The sequence below is a fragment of the Lycium barbarum genome, chromosome 11 (assembly GCF_019175385.1).
Source record: "Lycium barbarum isolate Lr01 chromosome 11, ASM1917538v2, whole genome shotgun sequence".
Taxonomy (NCBI): domain Eukaryota; kingdom Viridiplantae; phylum Streptophyta; class Magnoliopsida; order Solanales; family Solanaceae; genus Lycium; species Lycium barbarum.
Genome location: NC_083347.1, coordinates 11,611,993 through 11,635,113, shown reverse-complemented (window position 1 = coordinate 11,635,113; position 23,121 = coordinate 11,611,993). Strand labels below are relative to the sequence as shown.

Below are 23,121 nucleotides of genomic sequence, written 5' to 3'. Positions count from 1 at the left end.
TAGGAATACTATATGAGATTAAAATAATTTTCGTGGACGGGTGTTAGGAATGAAAAATAATACGGAAAAGGGCCAAAATTACCCATGAATTTTGGAAAATGGTTCATTCATACCCTTCATTATACTTTAGGGCCAATTATACCCTTACCGTTATACTATGCGGTCAATTATACCCTTATGTCTAACAGCTGCCACGTGGCATCATCCCAGCCCTTCAAAATTATTTTCCCCTCAAATAATTTTTTACCCACTAAAATAACCCAACCTGAACCGATTTTTTTTTTCTTTCCAGCCAAGGGGTATTGGGTTGGGTCTGTATCAGTTTGGCTGGAAAAACAATCGGGTCGAGTTGGGTTGGGTTATTTTAGTGGGTAAAAAATTATTTGAGGGGAAAATAATTTTGAAGGGCTGGGATGATGCCACATGGCAGCTGTTAGACATAAGGATATAATTGACTCTATAGTATAATAGTAAGGGTATAATTGATCCTAAAGTATAAAGAAAGGTATGAATGAATTATTTTTTTAAAGTTCGGAGGTAATTTGGAAAAATAATATCCAGTCACCGACCAAGTCAAATATTAACCGCCTTTTAAAACGCGCAGTGTTATATTGGTCCAAATCCATGTGCTCATAACCGACATTTAATCACAGCCATTCATTTAAACCCAACGCCCCTCTATAAATAAAATAATAATTAACAACGTTGCGATTTTACGTTATGTTTCTATCATTCGGGTTTGGCGGTTTGCAATCAATTGGTATTTTCTGTATGCGTCTCAGAGCTTGGTCAGTTTTCTTTGGCTGCAGAGTTTGTTTTGCTCTCTGTACGTGTCATATTGGGTTAGTTGAACTTGTTTTGATGCTTGTATGCTAGAAGAATCAAAAGCCTTCTATCTGTAGAAAGACTTTCTTGGGACTGTTGGTAATTGAAAGACTCATAATTCGCTTATATGGAGGGCTGTCGTATGACCATTATGTGGAGATAGTATATGTGGCTATTATTTTGTTCTAACTAAGGACTGGCCTAGACCTAAGGGCTGCTCTTTGCTTAGTTTTCTTTTGTTCATCACGCCATGCTTGACGTTTCTTTGAGTAAGGAGTGAAACTTGGGATAGAATTAAATATGGAAAATTGGTTCCCAATTATAAGGCTTCATCACTTTTATGATGGAGATTTGTCAGCTTGAGAGGAAGAGGGGATTTTCTCGTGTCTGAGGACTTGGCAATGGTAACCGGGCATTTGTTGATTGATTGAATTAAATATGGAAAGTTGGTACAGTGCATTGTTGGACCTTGGACGAGGTTGTCTGTTCTCTTATGCATCACATTTTGGTCAGCTTCATTGATTGTTGTGATTCTAAATTTAAATTATCTCTACGGGTAATTGTTTCAATATCCTATCTTTTATCTGATCTCAGAATTGTTTCCTTATTTTTCTTGTATAATTTTAGCATAAAAAAGTATAGGGGGTTTCTCCATTGGTTGCTGTTGGGCTAGCTCTTAATTGTTAAGAAATAAAAAATCTGACAAGTTAGGTTTTGGTCTTGACGTCAAGTTAGTTTTTTGCACCATACTTGCTCGAACAATTCTTCTTTTCCTTTGGTTATCATCATTGTTCTATTCGCATGTCTAGTTCCTTATTCTTCTTCTTGTTGGGGCTTCTTATAAAAACAAACCTTTCCATGGGGTTGACCTTGATCTTTTATGCACATTATTATCCTTTGCTATTGTTCAACTTGTTGGACGGGTAATATGTTCGGGTTTTGAGTCTTGAGTATTTCTTCTTGATGATCATAGGTGATTAGTCAATGTATTAGGACTGGTCACAGTTTAATCATGTTTCGATTCGTGTTTCAAGGTGTACGTCATGTAGAGGACCTTCTTCTGGATTTCAGTAGGCCAGTGAGCATTTGGTTTGGACCTGATTCCTCGTCTTCGTTTTAATTGAACGATCTTTTGTTGTTCTTTTGTCTATTGTTCTCTCCCTCTGTTTTCCACTAAGGTACAGTCTGAGTTGTTATGGATGCACTCGTTGGATTTAAGGTGAAACGGGTGCGAGTTTCTTTTCTTTGGTGCAGATGGTTCTTAGTTTATTTGGTATACTGGGATTAGAGGCTTGTTTTAGATGTTCATCTCCTGGATAATCCAGAACCTTCGCTTACATTCAATCCTTTGGACTGTTGTTACTCCAAAAGTATGAGCTGCTGTTATTTTGGTGCTTATGCTCTTCAATCACAACTGAGGTGCTGTTCTGGATTGCTAAATTGATGCTCGTGCTTCTTCTTTTCCTTTTCTCGCCGACTCTTTATCACACTGATTTTTTTTTTTTATTAAGGAGTAGGGTGCATGATGAACGTTGGATGATTGGTAATGGTAATTCGCATCCAGTTGTGCAAATCTTGTCTCCTGAAAGGAAACACAGGGACTCTCCCTCTCGTGTCTTTTATATGTTTGATGATGATTTCGTGGGGGGTAAGATGAGGTAATTGAGTCCTTACTTCTGTGCTTGCAGTTGCAGAAAGTAAAATTTGTGACGGTGCATTTCCTGTTTTGGTAGGGCCTTGTGGTTGATTCATCAGGTTTTTTCTTTTTGTCATTTGCATCATGTTTATATTGTCAACTTGCTGATTGTTTTGGGGTTTTCAATTGAATTCTCTCTACTGACAACTTTTTTCAACTTCCTATTTCTTACCTGACCATGAAATTGTTTTCCTGATTTCTTTTTTCCACTATATTCTTGCAGTGTAGTGGTTGTTCCATTTGCATAATGAGTTAACCACTTCTTTTTTGATGGTCTATGTTGGCGAAGATTATCACTTAATTGCTTAAGATATGATTAGGGTGTTTTTGGTTTAGTCTTTCTGTTCCTCTGCAGTGTCTGCTTCTTCATCTGCAAGTTTGCTTGTTGCTGGGCATTACATTAACCAAAAAAAAATCTTACTGATTGAGGCCAAAAATTAATGTTGAAGTCATCATGTCTTGGTGTGAGTTAGGGTTGTCGATGTCGAGTTGGTTCTAGCAGGGAAAACTTGAGGGGGAATTGGGATTGGTGAAGCTCCTTCACTTATTGCTCGATCCGGAACCTATTGGGATAGCACCTTTTCCTCCTATTAGCACGTCTTCTTGCCCATTCAGTTCCTCTACTGGTAGTTGTTGTCTAGTTGTAGTTTTGAGTTAGAACTTAAGGCTGACCTCTTTCCCAGGGATAACCCACTTTCAGGTCTAGCTTCACTAACTGTATTCTCATTTTTTTCAGATGTCTAGTTTATTATGTGGTCACTGATTATTATGTTCAATCTGTTGCTGTAGTGGATCCGTCTGGATTAGAAGATTCAACGATGCCTCCAGGTTCTTCGAATGTGTTCCTCTTTGTAAGAGGGTTGAGTCGTGATTATTTCTGCGTGTTTTGATGGAAATAGATGTTAGTGTGTGACAGAGTCATGCGATCATTTTTGTGCCTTGATGGTCGTGGAATTGTGTGCAACAGTATTGGTACAGCTTCATCATGTCTGTGATTTCTATTTCGATGAATTACCATGGTTGGGGAATTGGAGATCTTGCATATTTTCAATTCATCTGATATCTTGTTGTAATTTTCAATGGTGCACTCTTTTGGGAAGTTCTAGTAAGCCCGTTGAGTGATTGGCTTGGCTGATTTTTTTTTTTTTTTTTTTTTTTTTTTTTTTTGTTCTCGCCCTGGATTTTCTTAACTAGGTGCGGTTCGAGGTTTTATGGCATTGCAGGTGGCATCTTGGATTTAGATGGATGGGTAAAGCGAGTATTCTTGATGAAGTAAGCATTTTCATTATAAGCATCTAGAGGAAGAGGAAGCAAGGCAAGTCTGTTCTCTTATGTGTAGAGGATGGGGCTAAGCAAGAAAAATCTGTTATTCTTTGCTTTTATTTGCTGTAGTGGGAATAAAACCTCTCTGCAAGTCTTCACATCAGATTGAATATTCTCTAGATGTTGAAGCTTTACCCAGCCTTATTGTAATTTGAGGTTGCTTACTTGGGCGCTTTTAATTCTTATATTAATAGTGCGGTCTGTGGTTATCCGATTCCAGAAGCTCTTCGAATTTCAATTGGTGCATTTATCGTTCTGGAATCTGCAAACATAATAATATTGAATTTTGCTTCCCGGATGAACACGATAAGCATTTCTACTTTGTTTTTTCTTTTGTTTATCAATGATTGATTTTCTTGAAGGAGTGGAATAGGGCAGTGATCACTGTGGTAGTAAAATTACATATTGAATTTTGTCTTCAGTTGCGAGGCTCTCAGCACTGTTCTTTCAAGGTCGTTTGGTGCTCCTGTCATGCAGATTATCAGCTTCTAGAATAGGGTGGTTCTCTCCCTCTCTCTGTCTTGCTCTTCATATCTGATTATTTTTTAGGGTGAGACGGGGTTTCACCGAATTACGCACTCATTACTGAGGCTTGATTTCTGTGCTTGCAGTCGAAGAAACTTATATGTAAAGATGGTTTCCCACTTTTTGTTTTTTGGTTAAACAAAAGTATGAGCTGCTCTTATTTTGTCGAGATGCTTATGTTCTTTGATCCCCATGCATGAAGTTGTGGGTGACTGCGGAGGATTGCTAATGTCTAATTGAGCTGCTTTAATCCGTGAGATTGTGGTACTGCTACTTTTGCTTGTGTTCCTTTGTCTATCACTCTTAGATTGATTTTAAGCTACGAGTAAAACACATGGAAAGTTGAGTGGATGTTATTGGATGTGGATAATGCACCTCTAGTTACAAGCTATGTTACTCGGACTCTTCAAAAATATCGATGAGTGCGTGTCGGATCCTCCAAAAGTAGTGTATTTTTGGAGGATCCGACACGGGTGCGGCAGCATTTTTGGAGAGTCCGAGCAACTTAGGTTACAAGTTCACAGATTATCATACATAATTACAGATCCTGTCAGTTGGAAGGAGAGAGGGTGGTGGGTTTTCTGTGTGTTTGATTCCACACCTGGGTTGGGCTATTGGACTTTATTCTTGGTGTTTGCAGGGGGAATTTAAATATGCGATGATACTAGTCTTGATTTGGTGGGCCCTTCTGGTTGATTGTTGAAGTTTTTCCTATTTTCTTGTGTGCATGATATTTTTTTGTCAACTTCGTTAACTCTCGAGATTTTCCACTTCAGTAGCTGTACTTACTCTCTTTTTGGTTTCCGATGCCCTCAAAAATATCCTTTTTCCTTGGTCTTTTTTTCTAGTATTCTTTTGCTGTTTTTTTTTTTTTTTTAATCATCTAGGGGTGAGGAGGAGGTTGTTCCATTTGCATGATGTTAACAATTTCTAGTTTGGTGGTTTATGTGAAAGTCTAGACAATCACTTTTTATATGCTATTAGGGTGTTTCTTAAGCTTTTTTTTTTTTGTTCCTTAGTGATAATGTTCTCTTCGTCATTCAAGTGTTGCTGGGCAGATACATCAAAGAAAGTCACAATTGCTGATTTGAAAAAAGGAACAATTTAGAGTCTTATCTGTTTTTGACAATTTTGGAAGTCTCATCTGTTGGTATGACTTAGGGTTGTCAATTTAAAGATGGTAATTGGTAGCACTTGCAAGGATATCTTTGGTTGCCCTGGTTGTGGCTCTGAGATTAACATTTTGTTTTCCTTCAGTGTGTAGTTTGTTATGTCTTCCTTCTAGGGGGTTGTGATGTGATTTCTCCTCTGCATTTTGGGATAATGTTGCTCGGACTCTTCAAAAATGTCGATGGGTGTGTGTCGGATCCTCCAAAAATAGTGCATTTTTGGAGGATCCGACATGGGTACGGCAACAATTTTGGAGAGTCCGAGCAACTTAGGATATGAGTTACACATTTGCAATTGATCAGTTGGTTTAGTGGAATCGTTTGGGAACAGGAGACTTACTCAGGTGGTTGGAAGTGAATAAGTGTTAATTTTGGTCTAGTCTTGTGATTATTTCTGTTCTGCTTGATAATTATAGATATGATTGGTGAAGGTATGGAATTGGGCACGGCTTACTCGCATTTGGACTTCTTTTTGGGGTCCGTCATGGATGTGATTTGTGATTATTTCTGTTCTGCTTGATAACTGTAGATATGCTTGGTGAAGATATGAAATTTGGCACGGCTTGATCCCATTTGGATTTCTTGTTGGGGTCCGTCCGGATGATGATTCAGACCTCTTGTGGTAAATTTAGTTCATATGTTCTCTGGTTGTTATGATTTGGGGAAGTATTATGTTTTGGAAATTTGAGCAATGCACCGGATCTTTGGTTTACTCGCATTTGGACTTCTTTTTGGGGTCCGTCATGGATGTGAATTGGGCACGGCTTACTCGCATTTGGACTTCTTTTTGGGGTCCGTCATGGATGTGATTTGTGATTATTTCTGTTCTGCTTGATAACTGTAGATATGCTTGGTGAAGATATGAAATTTGGCACGGCTTGATCCCATTTGGATTTCTTGTTGGGGTCCGTCCGGATGATGATTCAGACCTCTTGTGGTAAATTTAGTTCATATGTTCTCTGGTTGTTATGATTTGGGGAAGTATTATGTTTTGGAAATTTGAGCAATGCACCGGATCTTTGGTTTGGATCTGCTTAGCCGTCTTTTTTTTTTTTTTTTTTTAAAATCTACCAAGATTGATTTTACTATTTCTCTCTCCTATGGGTTTTTCTACCCTGATGTGTCTGAGTTGTTATGGATGCATGGGTGGGTGTCTCGAATTTCGAATGCAGTTGTTCTTGTCTGTTTTATTTGGTGTGGATTTCTTGTGCTCTGCTATAATGGAATCTTTCAATGAGTCCAGAGGTTCAAGATTTATTGGAGCTTCCCCCAAGACTGATTTGTTTGGAGGTATCCCAATTGTGTTCCAATCGTATGTGCTGCTTTACTTTCCTCCAGAGTTCTCTTCAAGTTCATTTGAGCTTTTATGACTTTGTAGTTGCTGAAGTTAGATGTGATTATGCACCTCCTACTTTTAGTCTTTCTGTTGTTTATCACGGCTTATTTTTGATGAATAGATCACACGTGAGTCTAATGAAGTTTGTTACTGCAGTTTGTCTTCGGTTATAACGAGTCTGTTCTTTCAAGGTGCTTTTGGTTCTCCATTATGGTGTAGATCTTGTCAGCAACTACAAAATTGGGCGATTCTCTCTTTGGTCTCTTTATGTTATAATATCCTAGATGGCATCATAGGGGGCAACTGTGCTCCCATTATGGTCAGATCTTGTCAGCTTCTAGGATAAAAGGTTTCTCTCTTTGGTCTCTTTACGTTTGATGATTTTCTGGTTGATAAGGTTGTGCAAACTGCAGTATCCATAGTTGCGCCATGTCTTGAGTTCACCATTTCTTCCTCCTACCGAGATTTCCCTGTTATGTTTTTCTCTCTCCTTGCAGGATATGCATTACCCAGTTTGTAGTCATTCAATCAGCTGGTCTAGCTTGCCCTTTTGGAAGGGGAGATTCAAGGATGAATTCAGGGTTTGGGAGTTTCAAGTGTTCTATTTGGGGGGAAGGTTGAGTCAAGTGATTATTTGCTTGATGATCATTCTTAACATCGTGATCTCATATGGAATCCCTGCTCCGATCATGGATTTGTTTCTGACTACGACCAAAACTTGAATGATCTCTTATTTTGATTTGAGATAGTGATGTCTTTGGTGGGATTTTAACAAGATAGTGGAGCTATTGTTGCACCTGATTCCGTGTCTTTCTTTAAATCTTATAAAATTCTCTTGATCTTTTACCTTTAGCTCTCTTTCTGCATAATGAAATTTAGGTGTGGTCTGAGTTCTTATGGATTCTTCGGTGGCATTTCGGTTTTTGAATTCTTTTCTTTTGTTGCTGATTCTGCTTAGCTATATTTTGGGTAGTGGCTTTTCTTGGATGTTTGTCCCTAGAAAAAAGAGAACCTTTGTTCGTATTGAGTGCCCTGGCCGTAGAATTGACTTTTATGAGCTGCTGTTATATTTGTTTTGATGCTTCTGCTCTTTAATCCAATGTAGAGAGTTGTTCTGGTCCGCGCGGACATATTTTTGTTCTAGAGTAAGGGTGATGGTGATGCTCTCTGTGGTCTCATTATGTGCGATTATTTCAAATGTAGGACAGGGCTTGTTCGGACTTTGGATTAACTGAGCCTTGCTTTAAGTGCTTGCAGTCTCAGGAGCTTATATCTTAAGATGGCTTCCTTGTTTGTTTTTACATGGAAGCTCGGGCTGTTATTGTGTTTCAAAATGACGATAAATTTCTTTGTTCCTGATTGTGTAGTTGCCTGGACCGTGCAGGAGTAATAATGTTCGACTGAGCTGCTCTGATTCGTGGGGTGATGCTACTTTGCCTTTCTCTTGTTTGTCAGTTTTCTAGACATTTTGGCTGGGGAATTAGGATTGGATCTTTGTTTATTTATGTTGTGTGCTCATCTGATTAATGAGTCTGAGGACTGCTTCTGTGGGCCTTGTGTTCATGTCTGGTTATGTTATAGCTTGTTGGCCCGAGTTGGATGAGAGCTATATGCAAATGAGCATATGCTAGCAAATATCACGTGGTATAATAGGGTCTTGAGATTTGTAATGTTATTATATCCGAGAAATCAACTAGTTCAATTTATGAAGTGGGCGAACTGTTATGGAAGTGTGTTTATTGGTGGGGCATTCCATTGTGAGCAGTTAGTTTTTCCTTCTCCATAATGAGCAGGGCCGATTAACCTGGCTGTAGGTATGATCAGTACCATTGTGCAACAGTTGTTGGGTCTAAGGTTCATTAGTTGGGAATCTCTGTTTATTTCCGTCAAATCTTCTTTTTCCTTGATTCCCTTGGTGCTTTCTGGTGCGCATATATCTTTCTAAGTGCATTCTTGCATGGATGGTTGGAAGCTGCATTACACGAAAGGATTTGAAGCTGTTTCTTGCAGTTGCTGCATGTTTTTATCTATGTCCTCGCAAATTGCAGGCAATAGTGTCTGCCTTACCTTTATTGTGTTTGCTTCTGGCAGCAGGTTTATTTCAGCTACTAAGGAGGGAACAAGCCTTAGCTCTTCTCAAGGGGGAGTTTGTTCAGTGCTTTTTGGTTTAGGTTATGATGTATTATTATGCAGTAGATCATTATAAGGATGTGAGAAACTTCTTCTTTCTCCTTTGCTATACTCAAATATTCCTTTTCTGATTAGAAGTAGCAAGCCATTCTATTTTGCTACAGATAGTAGGTCGCTCATCAAGGTTGACATATCCGCGGCAGGGAAATCCAACTGAAAAAGGTCCAACATTTCTAGTTGTTTGAAGTATTGATATGCTTATGACATATGTGGTTTTGACTAATTTGTCAAGTGATTTATTTTTTCCACTACCAAAATTTCAACTGTTTTTCAAGTTAAATGCCTGTCCAAACACAACACAAGTCCTGCAACTTTTTTTCAATTTTTTTATGTCCAAACGTTTACTTACTTTACATAGGGAAAGGCTTCCGTCATACAAACACACAATTTCATAACTTTTTGATCTGATCTTTCTTGTTTTCTGGTGGTTGGTGCCCTGACAAGTTGTGAATTCAGTTGCCATCAGAGAATATAGTTCCTAAGCAGGAATCTTTGGTAGCTGTGGCGGTTTGAAAATCTCTGTTCTTTTATGGTAATTTGGGGATGTTGATTCAGCCTTTCTGACAAGTTGTGAATTCAGTTTGCATCAGGGAATATAGTTTCTAAGCAGCAATCTAGCTGTGGTGGTTTGGATATCTCTATCCTTATATGGTACTTTGTTCCAATGGGTTTTGGCATTATAGTAATGCATTGGTGATGATATATTTTTAGTGAAATAGCATTTTGGTAGGATTCTTCAGTTATATGTTCATAGGAAATGAAGGCAGTTTTGGCATTGGCTCTTGCTGATGCTGCATTTATGGTGATTAAGTGGCTAGGGAGTCTCGTCATGTTAGCTTGTTCAGACATGCTGGAAATGCTTTTATGTCTCAGAGTTCTTCTCTGCCTTTCTGCTCATAGCTCATCTATTTGGCCTTTTATGGGGTTTCAAGTTGATTTTTTTTGTGCATTATGGGATGTAGATTAGATATTTGCTAACATTTTTGATTATTCAATGTAGAGAACTATAGTTCCACGTGGGGGATGAAAATGAAAATATTTGATCAGATTCTGGGAGCTTTTTGAGTTTTCTGAGTTGGCAGGTTCAGCTGTGTTTTTATGCTTGTGCTATCTGATGATCACAGATGATTACATGATGTCAGATTGGCATGGCTTGATCATGTTTTTGGTTCTTTTTTGAGGTTTTGTCGTGGATGGATGGGACATATTTGCTATCTTGATTCCCTGTCTTACCTTTTTCATGTAGACTATGGGTATCCGGATTAACATTTGGTTGCTGCAAATTTTACTGTGATATTCTTAGCGATAATAGAACAAGTTGGATTAATTTATGTTTTTGGTGTTTGTGTCTGGGAAAAAATTAGTATGTCTGCTCATATTGGTATCTTTGGCTGAAGATATTTGATATTTTCCCCTGCAAATTGAAGCTCCCTTGAGACTGCTTGTAACATGAAGGTTCTCAACTAGCACTGTTCTCTGTTACTCTGTCTCATGCTTCACATGCTTATGTTCTTATCTCTATCGAGGAGGCCTCCTTTTAGGGGGACGGTGTAAGCCTAATTTAATAATGTTATGGCTGCTCTGTACTGACCGCACAGGAGCATGAGGGACATTGTTTCAGCTCATTGGTTGCTGTACCTGTGTTCAACAAGTCATGCCGCACAGGCTTGAGGAGTGTGTGTCTTGCTCTCCTTCTGTTCGATGTGTGTTTATTGTCCATGCTAAAGCAGGAAGAACTGGTCAGGGCAGATAACTTCCTGCGCTATATGGTTCCTTTGCTTAGTCAACAACAGTCAACAAGTTACTAGTTGTCTAGTGTGAATATGTCCTAGATTCTGTTAGGAGGAAGTAATCCCCTTTGATTCAAGAGTTTCTTGGTAATTCCATGGTGTTCTATGTTTGTCCGAGGATTATTGGCAGAGCTGCATTTTGTTTTCTTTTGTTGCTTGATATTCATAGTTATGGCATACTGGTGCAATATTTTGAGTGTGACCCTTGTAACTCCGCCTGTCAAGTCAGCCGGTCCCAAGCCCGGAAAAAGGAGGAGGGCAAGTGCCTATACTGAGGAGGTAGTCATTAGTTTCTTCCTCCCCTCTGATTTCTGAGTTTCTTGGTAGTTTAAGTAGTCAAGGTCTTCTATGTTTGCCCTAAGATTATTAGAGGAGTTTCATTTTATTTTCATCACTCAGTAATCACAAATGTTGGGTACTGGTGCAGTGTTGGCCTCAGATCAGCTGGTCCTCAGCCTGGAAAAAGGAGGGGCAAGTGTTGAGCTAGGCTGCTGCTCTGCACTTAAAACTGTTGGTGAGTGTTTTCTTGCTAGCTTTCGGAACAATATGCATATTCTCAACCGGATATGCAATTACTTATGTTAGAGAGACCAAAGACTAGCAATGAACTAAAGGGTTTTTAAAGCAATGCCGTGGATTAGTCTGCTATGTCACTGCTACGTACATACTTTAAGAACTGGTGTGTGAAGATTATGCTTCCTGCTGCTTTTGCGGGGTTAAAGGTGAAGAAAGCACAGTAGTACTTCATCAATATTGGCTGGTGGTTTCCGTGTCAAAATCCTGCCTAAAAGTGGCCGTTGCCTGTACATCTTGGATTGAAAAAAGTTGAATGTCTGATATGTTGGAGGTCAGATGTCACTCTGGATTAACCCTTTCCTTCACTTAGAGTTCGGACGAAAACGATGTAAATGTTCCTCTTTTGGGAATGAGTGCATAGCGTCAGATCTCCCTCTGGACTTACGCTGTTTGTTGATCAGTTTTGTTTCTCCGTGATGATAACGTGATCTATGGGGTAAACTTCTCATGGGAGGAAGTATTTCATAAATGTGGAAAGTATCATGAACACCTAATCCTAATAGGTGAATTTCTTTTAGAGAAATCATTTTTAGGCTTCTCTAATAACCATAAAGAAAATCAACGACAAAAGTAAGATCCATAAAGAAAATCAACGACAAAACGACGATCCAGGAACCTGTGGATGATTGGTGAATGTATTTTCTCTGTGGCGCTGAAAACAAACTATTAGTTCTGTCTAGGCTTAAATGGTGGTTGACCCGTTCAAGTTGACAATCCACTTATCAAAAACTAAAATGAACTGTTTTGTAATTTGTGTATCATATCGTTTTTTTTCTTTAATACAGGATTAAGAAATAATTTAATTATTTGTGTATAGTTTCGTTTTCTTTATTTTTTTTTATTTTTTTTTTATTTTTTGGGACTTTGCCCATGAATAGTCTTTGCTGAGGGGCAAATTTGATAAAGGGAAAAGAAAAGATGAGACCATGGCACTTATGACAAAACTAAATCATATATAGCTGTTATTCATTGCGTAGGTAGTAGTTTGCCGCCTTACTGCATGAGCACAACCTAAGCCAACTTGTAGTCATTTGCAACATCATCCAGTCCAAACCAGAGTTTGGAGGATAGGAAATCTTTTAACAACTTATTTCAGGCATTCTTACCAAGGGTAATATCATACTACTGCCACTTTCAACAGCCTACAATAGGAAGAGGCTATTATTTTAAATTTGTGGATGTAGCTGGATCCTGAAGGTTTTCTTGAAATGATCAAGCATTAGTGCCTTTCTGTTAATGGAAGATTATATTCTGGTACAGAAGCTAAAACTAATGAAGCGTAAACAGAAAAAGTGAAATAAAATACTTTTTAAGGATCAGATAACGTAAAGAATGAAAGCATTGACGGAAGAGCAGATGATTATCAGACTATTGAAAAGTGGACTTTGGAACATGAACTACACGTATTGCCAAAGCAGAAGTAACCTCCCGGACATACATTAAGATAACAGAACTATTAGATTCTTCTACAGAATGGTCAATGCACACAGAAGATACAACCAAGTAGAAAAGTTGATGGTGACACCGAAGACTGCTCGCAATTAAAAAGGGTTTTAGACAGTGAAATCCTCTGTCCCTTTTCCTCTTTCTACCGGTTAAGGAAGGTTACAATTAGAGCCTTAGTAATGTAACTTAACTGGATATAAAGCCTCATAACGGGCCTAGACAGGACGTACAGATTTCTCATATGCTTTATACTGATGATACACTCAACTTTCCTGTGGTTACTGAGGTGCGATTGGTTTATCTAAGCCTCATTCTTGTAGTGGTGAAGCATTACCTGAGTTGAGCATAAGGAGGGCATCATATGGCAAAGAGCAATTGAGAAATATGAAAAAATGATGGCAAGTTGGAAGAGATAAATCTGTTAGAACTTAGAAGTAGAATCATACTAACTGTAAGGATAGCTGACCTACTTATGTCATGAGCTAATTCCCCTACCAATGAAGGGGAAGAGAAGACAGGACATATTTAGAACAGTTATTCCATGGAAGGACACACAAGAAAACATTCTATTCCCTTAGACAGTTGGAACTAAGTCATACTTGGCATAAAAGATAGGTATACGTAATAAGTATATATTATTCAAGAAGCAGTTGATTCAGTCAACATAGCGAGGAACTATGGGAAAAAGGTAAGGAACAAATACTGCATGCTAAATCCCTTTTTTTATCAGGGTACTGTATGCTAAAGCCGACACAAAAAACATGTCATATCATAATATAGCGTGAGTGGGCCGAACAGCATACATGTCATGGACAATTTGTTAGAATCCCTCAGCTCCCTGCATCTATAAAGGGGACAGTTTTTGCTTGTTCATGTTTGCACCCTCTTGCTGCAGCTTCTCATCAATTAATTGCCGTACTTGTCAAAAAGAAAAAAATTACTGGAATATTTCAAGGAAGAAACAAGAGAGGTACGACAAGACATATATATTTCGGTAGCATAAAACATAAATCTCTTAACACTTTAACCAACTATGACAAATCATGGGCAAGTGGAATCTCAATTGCAGATCAAGAATACCAGCATTTGGAAGTGGTCTTTAGTGTCATTACTACTAAGCCTCCTACAACATAGAAATTTGGCGAGAGTAATCACCAGATAGTTGCAAAAACAATACAATGTTTGAAAGTATGATGAGCACAAAAACATCTACCTAGTAGTAGTCAAGACATTAGATTTACAGTCTCTAATCAAAGAGTTTGAATACCCAAGAGTATAGAAAATTTCCATGTAATCCCCACTCCTTCAAGAAATTTTGACCTTCCAATAGAGGTCCCAGTGTCAACCTGAAACCTGCAAAATAATGTCATGTTGCAAGAAGTTGATAAGATTTTAAAACAAGAACTATCTATGATATGTTTAAGAAGATTAGCACCTAAACCGTAGTGAGATTTATCCAAAAATTTATTGGACTAAATAGTTGAACAATAATATGAGCAAAAGAATCTTTTCTATGTTAGTGTTTGTCTCGTATAGAATATGCCAACTGAAAAAATAGACTCAGCTATTATATTTACTGTGCATGTAGCAAAAACCTGTGGCTAAGCTAAGGGCTTTAAGTAGACTAGGAAGGTCTTTGAACTTGCCTGTTCTTTCGTTTTATCATGCGCAGCTTCGTTGCTTTCATTTTTAACATGTACAATCTGCAGTCCTCTTTTAGCGTCTGCCTTTAAGAACTTCTCTCTCCCACCTTTAGCCTCCCTCATGCATAAATTGGATGAATCTTTGCAAGTGTAACCAGCAAAATAATCAGTCCGCTTACCAAGTAACATAAGGCTCACTTTGTAAGTATGTACATGAAATGCATAGGAAAAAAATGTATGAGCATTATGAATGCCAAGATTCCTTAATTTTTTCAGTTGCAGGATCATATGAAACTAAGAGTCCTTCGTCCGCTCTCCACAAAATTTCACCATTTTTCCTTGACGCAATTGGCCTCTCCAAGAAACTAAGCGGAGAGAAAAAAACATCAACAACATCAACGGGGTATGTAATGTGGCTTAACTTGATCCTGAACTGTTTCATCCATGATTCTGCTTCACCATACTCTTTCATCAACCAAATATCAATTATTCCGTCACCTCCATGGAGACATCCACCAAACAAAGTGACTCATCTGACACAAAAAGGTGTTAGGTGTGGAATTGGCCAAACAAGTCAATTCTTTTGTTCACATAGTCGTGATGTAAGCGCTTACCTCATAATAGTCGTGATGTAAGCGCTTACCTCATCATAGGAAATTCATTCCTATAAATAGGTAGCTTATGGTACATTTGTAAGATATCATTAAGATCATTTGCTATACACATCCCAAGAGAGAAAAAATCTAAGAGAAATACTCTTAGTGAAAGGCCTAAGTAAGAGAAGGTCTTTGAGAGAATTTTCTGTGGTAAAATTCTTGAGTGTAATTGGGATTGGGGTTGTGAGGTTGAGTGTTGTAAACACTTGTAATATTTCTTCTTTAATAAGATCTGCAGCAGCAACGTGGACGTAGCTCTCACATTGAGGGTGAACCACTATAAATCTGTGTGTGTTATTTATTCTTCGCTTACATCACGGCGTAAGTAGGTTCTGTCTAAGGAGGTTGGTATTTAAGTGGTCCAGCTGTGACCCTCCAATCTTTCCTGGGAACCTGCTTACAAAGGTCGGATTTGGGATTCAAATCCTAACAACTGGTATCAGAGCAACAGGTTGTGTTGTGATTTAGAAACGATGGGAGGCGAAGATGGTACGACGCACGGCATCGGTAAATTCGATGGTACAGACTTTGCGTTCTGGAGAATGCAAATTGAAGATTATTTATATGGCAGAAAGCTTCATGAACCTCTGAGTCCGAAACCAGAGGAGATGAAGCAAGCAGATTGGAATCTCCTCGACAGACAAGTTCTGGGAGTCATTCGGCTGACGCTGTCGAAGAACGTTGCTCACAACGTGGCAAAAGAGAAGACCACCGCAGATATGATAAAGGTATTGTCTGACATGTATGAGAAACCTTCGGCAAATAATAAGGTATTTCTCATGAAGAAACTATTTCATCTAACGATGATGGAAAATGCTCATGTTGCTGCACACGTAAATGAATTCAATACCATTGTAAATCAATTGTCATCGGTAAAAATTGACTTCGATGATGAAGTACAAGCTCTAATTTTGTTGGCATCCCTACCAAATAGTTGGGAGCCAATGAGAGCAGCGGTTAGTAATTCTGTCGGCAGTGACAAACTAAAGTTCAACGATGTTAGGGATCGTATCCTTGCTGAGGAGGTGCGCAGGACAGATTCGGGAGAGGCATCGACGAGTTCTGCTTTTAATGTTGAAAACAGAAGCAGAAATTATGACAGAAACTACAACCGAAATAGGGGCAGATCGAAGTCAAGGAATGGCAGGGGTCAATCCAGACCAGGACGAACACATGAGTGTTGGAACTGTGGAAAACCAGGTCACTTCAAGAAGAACTGCAGGGCGCCAAAGAAGGAGGACAACAAGGGGGCTGGAATCAACGCTGCTACGGAAGACATTGGCGATGCGTTGTTGCTATCGGTTGACAGCCCGATAGACTCTTGGGTGCTTGACTCAGGAGCGTCCTTTCATACCACCCCACATCATGATATAATGACAAACTACGTGGCTGGGAATCTCGGCAAAGTTTATTTAGCCGATGGAGAGCCGCTAGATGTTGTTGGCACGGGAGACATTAATTTGAAGATGTCAAATGGATCCTCGTGGAAGATTACAAAAGTTAGACATGTTCCAAAGCTGATGCGAAACCTGATCTCAGTAGGTCAGCTTGATGATGAGGGATATGATCTCAATTTTGGTAATGGGTCTTGGAAGGTGGCGAAAGGTGCTATGGTAGTTGGCCGAGGAAAGAAGATTGGCACTCTCTACATGACGACTAGCTGTCGTGATACTGTTACTGTGGTTGACAACACAAAGAAGACAGATTTGTGGCATTGTCGGCTTGGGCATATCAGCCAGAAGGGGATGAAGCTGTTGGTGACAAATGGTTTAATTCCGGAGCTGAAGACGGTGGACCTTCATACGTGTGAGAGCTGCATTCTCGGAAAACAAAAGCGAGTAAGCTTCTCAAATGCAGGCAGGGAGTTGAAGGTCGAGAAGCTGGAATTAGTGCACACAGACGTGTGGGGACCTACCACTGTCCCCTCTCTTGGAGGATCACACTACTATGTGACCTTCATTGATGATTCAACCAGGAAGGTATGGGTTTACTTTATGAAAAATAAATCCGATGTGTTTAGTGTATTCAAAAGATGGAAAGCCATGGTTGAGAATGAAACAAACCTCAAGTTGAAGTGTTTGAGGTCCGACAACGGCGGAGAATACACTGATGGTGATTTCAAACGGTACTGTGCCGATAATGGGATCAAGATGATGAAGACTATTCCTGGAACGCCGCAACAGAATGGAGTAGCCGAAAGAATGAACCGAACGTTGAACGAGCGTGCTCGGAGTATGAGAATACACTCTGGACTGCCCAAGACATTCTGGGCAGATGCAGTCAATACCGCGGCCTTCTTAATTAACCGAGGACCGTCAGTTCCCTTGGATTTCAGAATTCCAGAAGAAGTCTGGAGTGGCAAGAAGGTAAATCTTTCATTTCTGAAAGTGTTCGGTTGCTTATCATATGTTCATAATGATGATACGGCTAGAAGCAAGCTTGATCCAAAATCAAAGAAGTGTTACTTTATTGGCTATGGTGACACCGAGCTTGGGTACCGATTTTGGGATGAACAAAATCGGAAGATCATCCGAAGCAGGAATGTTGTCTTTAACGAAGAGGTACTGTACAAAGACAAGCTACAAAAGAATTCAGAATGTCAGGACAAGGAATCGGAAATAGTCGATTTGAGGGACTTTCCGGCACCTGAGCCGCAGCCAGGTACAACCGAGGCAGAGGAACAAACAATCCGAGAAGGTGCTGATGAAAGTGCTGATTCTGAAACAAATGAACAGACGCCAATCACAGAGCTGCGTAGATCATCCAGGATCAGGAAGCCGCTTCACAGGTACTCTCCATCCCTCAACTATATTCTACTCACTGATAGAGGGGGGCCGGAATGTTATGAAGAAGCAATGCAAGTCGATGAATCGACTAAGTGGGAGCTGGCAATGAAGGATGAAATGGATTCACTATCGGAAAATCATACATGGGAATTATCCGAGTTGCCAAAGGATAAAAAGGCATTGCAAAACAAATGGGTTTATCGGATAAAGGAAGAACCCAATGGAAGCAAGCGTTATAAAGCAAGGCTGGTTGCAAAGGGATTTCAACAGAAAGAAGGCATTGACTATACGGAGATCTTCTCTCCCGTAGTCAAGATGGTGACTATCAGAACTGTTCTTGGGCTGGTAGCAAAGGAATATCTACATCTGCAACAGATGGACGTGAAAACTGCATTTCTTCACGGTGATCTAGACGAGGAAATCTACATGCGATAGCCGGAGGGATTCAAAATCAAAGGAAAGGAGAATCTGGTGTGCAAACTTCAAAAGAGTCTGTACGGACTAAAACAGGCTCCAAGACAGTGGTATTTAAAGTTTGACAGCTTTATGAAGAAAGCTGATTTTTCAAGGTGCGAGGCAGATCACTGCTGTTACTTCAAAAAATTTGAAGACTCGTACATGATACTGCTACTCTATGTCGACGACATGCTAATCGTAGGAGCAAACCTACAGGAGATTGATCGGTTGAAAAAAGGGTTATCGGAAGAGTTTGCAATGAAGGATTTGGGAGCTGCAAAGCAAATCCTTGGGATGAGAATCGACCGAAGCAAGGAGGGCATCAAACTATCACAAGAAGAATATGTGAGGAAAGTTATCAAAAGGTTTAACATGCATGATGCCAAGCCAGTCAGCACTCCCTTGGCTGGACACTTTCGGTTGTCAAAGGATCAGTCGCCGACAACCGAGGATGAGAAGAAGCAGATGGACAAGATACCTTATGCATCTGCAATCGGTAGTCTTATGTATGCAATGATATGTACAAGGCCAGACATTGCACATGCAGTGGGAGTTGTCAGCCGATTTATGAACAATCCGGGAAAGCAACACTGGGAGGCTGTGAAGTGGATATTCAGATATCTGAAAGGCAGTTCGAGTTCAGCTCTGTATTTCCGAAAATCAAAAACAAGATTGCAAGGGTATGTTGATGCTGACAACGGTGGTGATATTGATAGCAGAAAGAGCACATCCGGGTATGTTTACACCTTCGGAGGTACTGCAATCTCTTGGGTTTCCAAGTTGCAAAAGATAGTAGCTCTCTCTAGTTGTGAGGCTGAGTACGTTGCTGTGACGGAGGCCACAAAGGAAATGATGTGGCTACAATCTTTTCTGCGGGAATTGGATCAGGACCACGAGGGAAGTGTGCTATATTGTGATAGCCAAAGTGCCATTCATTTGGCAAAGACCCGGTCTACCATGCTCGAACGAAGCACATACAACTCCGGTACCATTTCATTAGATCAGCTTTGGAAGATGGAGCGCTAGTGCTTGAGAAGATCGCAGGGAGTCAGAATCCAGCAGACATGCTGACAAAGGCAGTGACGATAGACAAACTGAAGCTATGCTCAACTTCAGTTGGCCTGCACGAAGTATGAAAGTAGGAAAGAGCTGCTGCATCGATCAAAGTGTGAAGACAAATTAAAATTAGTCTTCAAGTGGGAGATTTGTTAGGTGTGGAATTGGCCAAACAAGTCAATTCTTTTGTTCACATAGTCGTGATGTAAGCGCTTACCTCATAATAGTCGTGATGTAAGCGCTTACCTCATCATAGGAAATTCATTCCTATAAATAGGTAGCTTATGGTACATTTGTAAGATATCATTAAGATCATTTGCTATACACATCCCAAGAGAGAAAAAATCTAAGAGAAATACTCTTAGTGAAAGGCCTAAGTAAGAGAAGGTCTTTGAGAGAATTTTCTGTGGTAAAATTCTTGAGTGTAATTGGGATTGGGGTTGTGAGGTTGAGTGTTGTAAACACTTGTAATATTTCTTCTTTAATAAGATCTGCAGCAGCAACGTGGACGTAGCTCTCACATTGAGGGTGAACCACTATAAATCTGTGTGTGTTATTTATTCTTCGCTTACATCACGGCGTAAGTAGGTTCTGTCTAAGGAGGTTGGTATTTAAGTGGTCCAGCTGTGACCCTCCAATCTTTCCTGGGAACCTGCTTACAAAGGTCGGATTTGGGATTTAAATCCTAACAAAAGGATCAAGCAGCCTCCACCAAAAGAACCCAAAGACTTGTTAACTAAACTATCCGGTGCCATTATATCCGAGAACTTCTCCTCATGCACATCAAACAGAACAATCATATTTTGACGTCCAGAAGCAACCCAATGGCAAGCCCCATTCACATAAACCCCTGGTATCCGTACAAGAAACTCCAGATGGGGAGAAACATGAGTAATGTCTTGCCAAACACCAGTGCTTAGCTTATGAAGCTCAACATGAGGTGGTACCTCATTAGTGGGTACTATCCTTACAACCTTATAGTCATTAGTAACACGATCAAATCCAAACCCATGTGTGTGATCAAACCCACGGGGACCACGTGTCTCAAGTGTAAAAATTGGTTGGGGGAGTTGAAAAGACTTTCTAATGGATGGATTCCAAAGATAGAAAAGGTCCCTGAAACCCCCAATACGATAGTCGTCTGAAAAACACAAGAGCCCATTACAACTACCCACAATATTAAGTCTGCCACACTCAAATGGAAAATCAAACTCAACATACTCATCAAAATTTTCATTATCACAGAACAAAGCATAAATTTCTTTTTCTGGTTCTCCTGAGTTATGTCTTACTAGCAAGTAATCATCTTGGTTGTTGTTGAGGTGAATGGAAATGAAATTAGAGCTAGTAAGAAGAGAATACCACTGAATAATGGACTTTGTGGGTAGTCTTAACAAGACTTCAATCAGCACTTCTTCTGGCAAATCATCAGACATGTTTTGGTTGATATTTGCAAATCTTGATCAATGTATATTTCTAATTTCTTGTCTTGGGTTCTCTACAAAACCCTTCTAAAACCTCAGCAGAAGTTTAGTTTATATTCATCTGCATATACATTTTTCACCCCTATAACTTTACTTAATACCCATGTGGTACATTGAGATTGAAGAAAATACAAAATAAAAAGAGCATAGGGAAAAGAGACGCTGGTATATAGATTTCTCTGTAGTCTGTACAGGATTTTGTCCTTTTTCCACTTTGAGGTTCATACTAATTGAAGTGTCAAAAAGCCCCAAGTCTTGGTCAGTGTGTAATTCTAATTTCTTGTGGTTTTTAATTTTGGGTGGTTTTTAATTTTTGTCCCTCAAATTGGTGGTCTTTAATTTTTGTCCTTCACTTAATACCATAAGGTTTGGAGTTCGAATTCCGGCTCAGTCAAAAAAAAAATAATCACAAAGCAGAGTTTTATAGCAAATTTAGGCCTATTCGGGCCAAAGTTAAGCCTGCAGGATTACTTCAGGCAGAGTTTCGAACTCTACTTTAAGGGAGAGTTTTGAGTAAAATTCTACCCTTCAAGCAGAATTTTACTTGCGTGAAGGTAGGTAGTTTTGCAGACAAAATTCTGCTTAGCGAATCCAAATTCTACCTAGTGAAATTTTTTAAAGTTTTTGGCTGAGCCGAAGTTCGTACCCGAAACCTAAGAGTTTTAGCCGAAGGCCAAAAATTAAAGACCAACAATTTGAGGGCAAAAAATTAAAGACCAGTGCATTTGAAGGATACTCCGCACAAAAAATATGATTTCTTGTCTATGTTCTCTTACAAAACCCTTATCAAACCTCAAGTACGAGTTTGAATTGATCCACGTATATGTTTTTAATAACCCCTAAAACTTTGTGTAATTCCGATGTGGTATATCAGGATTGGAGAAAACAAAAAATAAAAAGAAGCAGAGTAAAGCGTTAATGTACGTGGGGAGCTGTAAAATTAGTTGAGTTGTTTTGGTACTCTAGGTACTCTAGTTTGTCAAAAGCGAAAACTTATTGGTTTTTTAAATAGACATAATGTATAAACAGACTCTCAAACTTGACTTCAGTTGATAAGTATATCCTTCAACTTTGGGTGTAGGCACCTCAACTTGTCTTCACTTTGTCCGTTAAACACTCTTAACCTACAAAATGATTATCCAGATACCTTCAAAATTTATGTGTCACGTCAGCATTTGTGTTTACGTGTTTAACTTTATACAAGTTAAGATGCCTACTTGTGCACACCCAAAATTGCATAGCATGTTTGTCAGTTGAGACCAAGTTTGAAGGCATGTGTTATGTATTATGCCTCTTAAATATTTAAAAAAAAAAAAAAAATTGGTTATCAGATTTTACGGGAACTGTGAAAAAATATGACCCGAAATACCAAAGAAAGTCCTGTCAAATCTCAAAAATCACACAAGACAGAAAAAAGAAGTAATAAGTAGCAGTATCTACATCTCAAAAAGCTGCATCGGACTCCATAAATGCATAAAACTTCACTTGCAATTGTGAGGGTTAAATATTTTATTTTCACATTTCCTGATAAATCTAACAACTAAAATTCTAAGGGATGAAAATCAATAGTGGTCGCAAAACGTAAAGGATCAAAACCACTCATGAGTATATTTACAGGACCATTTTGAACCAATTTCCAAACACAAGGAACACTTATTTGTCATTTTCTCAAAGTAGAAAAAATAGAATTGTGGAAAGAATTATTGTATGTCATTGTAGTTTAATAGGCTACAGTAAGTCATTACTCTTTTCCTAAGCTCTTGAAGTTTAGGATGATAAGTTTAATGTTATAAGTAAATTTTACTTGAATATGTAAAAATCCCATATACTAACATAGAGTCTGAAGCCTAAAGGGTATAAAAATACACGGTATAAACTAAAAGGGGATATCAAAAAATTTATATACCAAAACGGGTATAACGTGGACTGATCCACGTTATACCCCAATTTTTTTTTTCGGCTGTTAGAGCAAATCACCGAAAAATTTAAAAAAAAAAATTGAAAGGTATAACGTGGACTGATCTACGTTACACAAATAATTTTGTAAAACGTGGGTCAGTCCACGTTTTACAAATATATGTTGTAAAACATGGACTGATCCACGTTATACAATTTATATTTTCTCCGGCAGCGTTTTACAAATACTTTGTAAGACGTTGCCTCT

The 23,121-nt window shown here is 39.0% G+C and overlaps 1 protein-coding gene and 1 long non-coding RNA gene across 14 annotated transcripts; one reads left to right on the top strand and one right to left on the bottom strand.

Annotated features, from left to right (window-relative positions):
- The first annotated feature begins 692 nt into the window (after positions 1–692).
- On the top strand, positions 693–11,956 carry LOC132616888 (uncharacterized). Of its 13 annotated transcripts, none has more exons than XR_009573466.1 (3): positions 693–1,303; positions 1,860–11,133; positions 11,282–11,956. It is a non-coding gene; the product is annotated as an uncharacterized LOC132616888 (long non-coding RNA). The 13 variants fall into 13 exon arrangements; XR_009573464.1 differs by having other exon boundaries at positions 693–1,381; XR_009573458.1 differs by having other exon boundaries at positions 693–2,244; positions 2,343–11,133.
- Positions 11,957–14,665: 2,709 nt separating this feature from the next.
- LOC132619427 (F-box/kelch-repeat protein At3g06240-like) lies at positions 14,666–21,247 on the bottom strand. The gene is made up of 2 exons (XM_060334338.1): positions 20,150–21,247; positions 14,666–15,047 (listed from the first exon to the last, which is right to left on the bottom strand). Exons 1-2 carry the CDS (start codon positions 20,907–20,909, stop codon positions 14,764–14,766), a joined length of 1,044 nt encoding a protein of 347 aa, XP_060190321.1. The 5' UTR covers positions 20,910–21,247; the 3' UTR covers positions 14,666–14,763.
- Positions 21,248–23,121: the final 1,874 nt, after the last annotated feature.

Excerpts from the sequence above, each read along its gene's own strand:
- LOC132619427 (XM_060334338.1), bottom strand. The coding sequence starts at position 20,909 with ATGTCTGATGATTTGCCAGAAGAAGTGCTGATTGAAGTCTTGTTAAGA. Across the intron at positions 15,048-20,149 it reads CCTTTTGTTAGGATTTAAAT|TCACTTTGTTTGGTGGATGT; the intron begins CCCAAATCCGAC and ends GTGTCAGATGAG.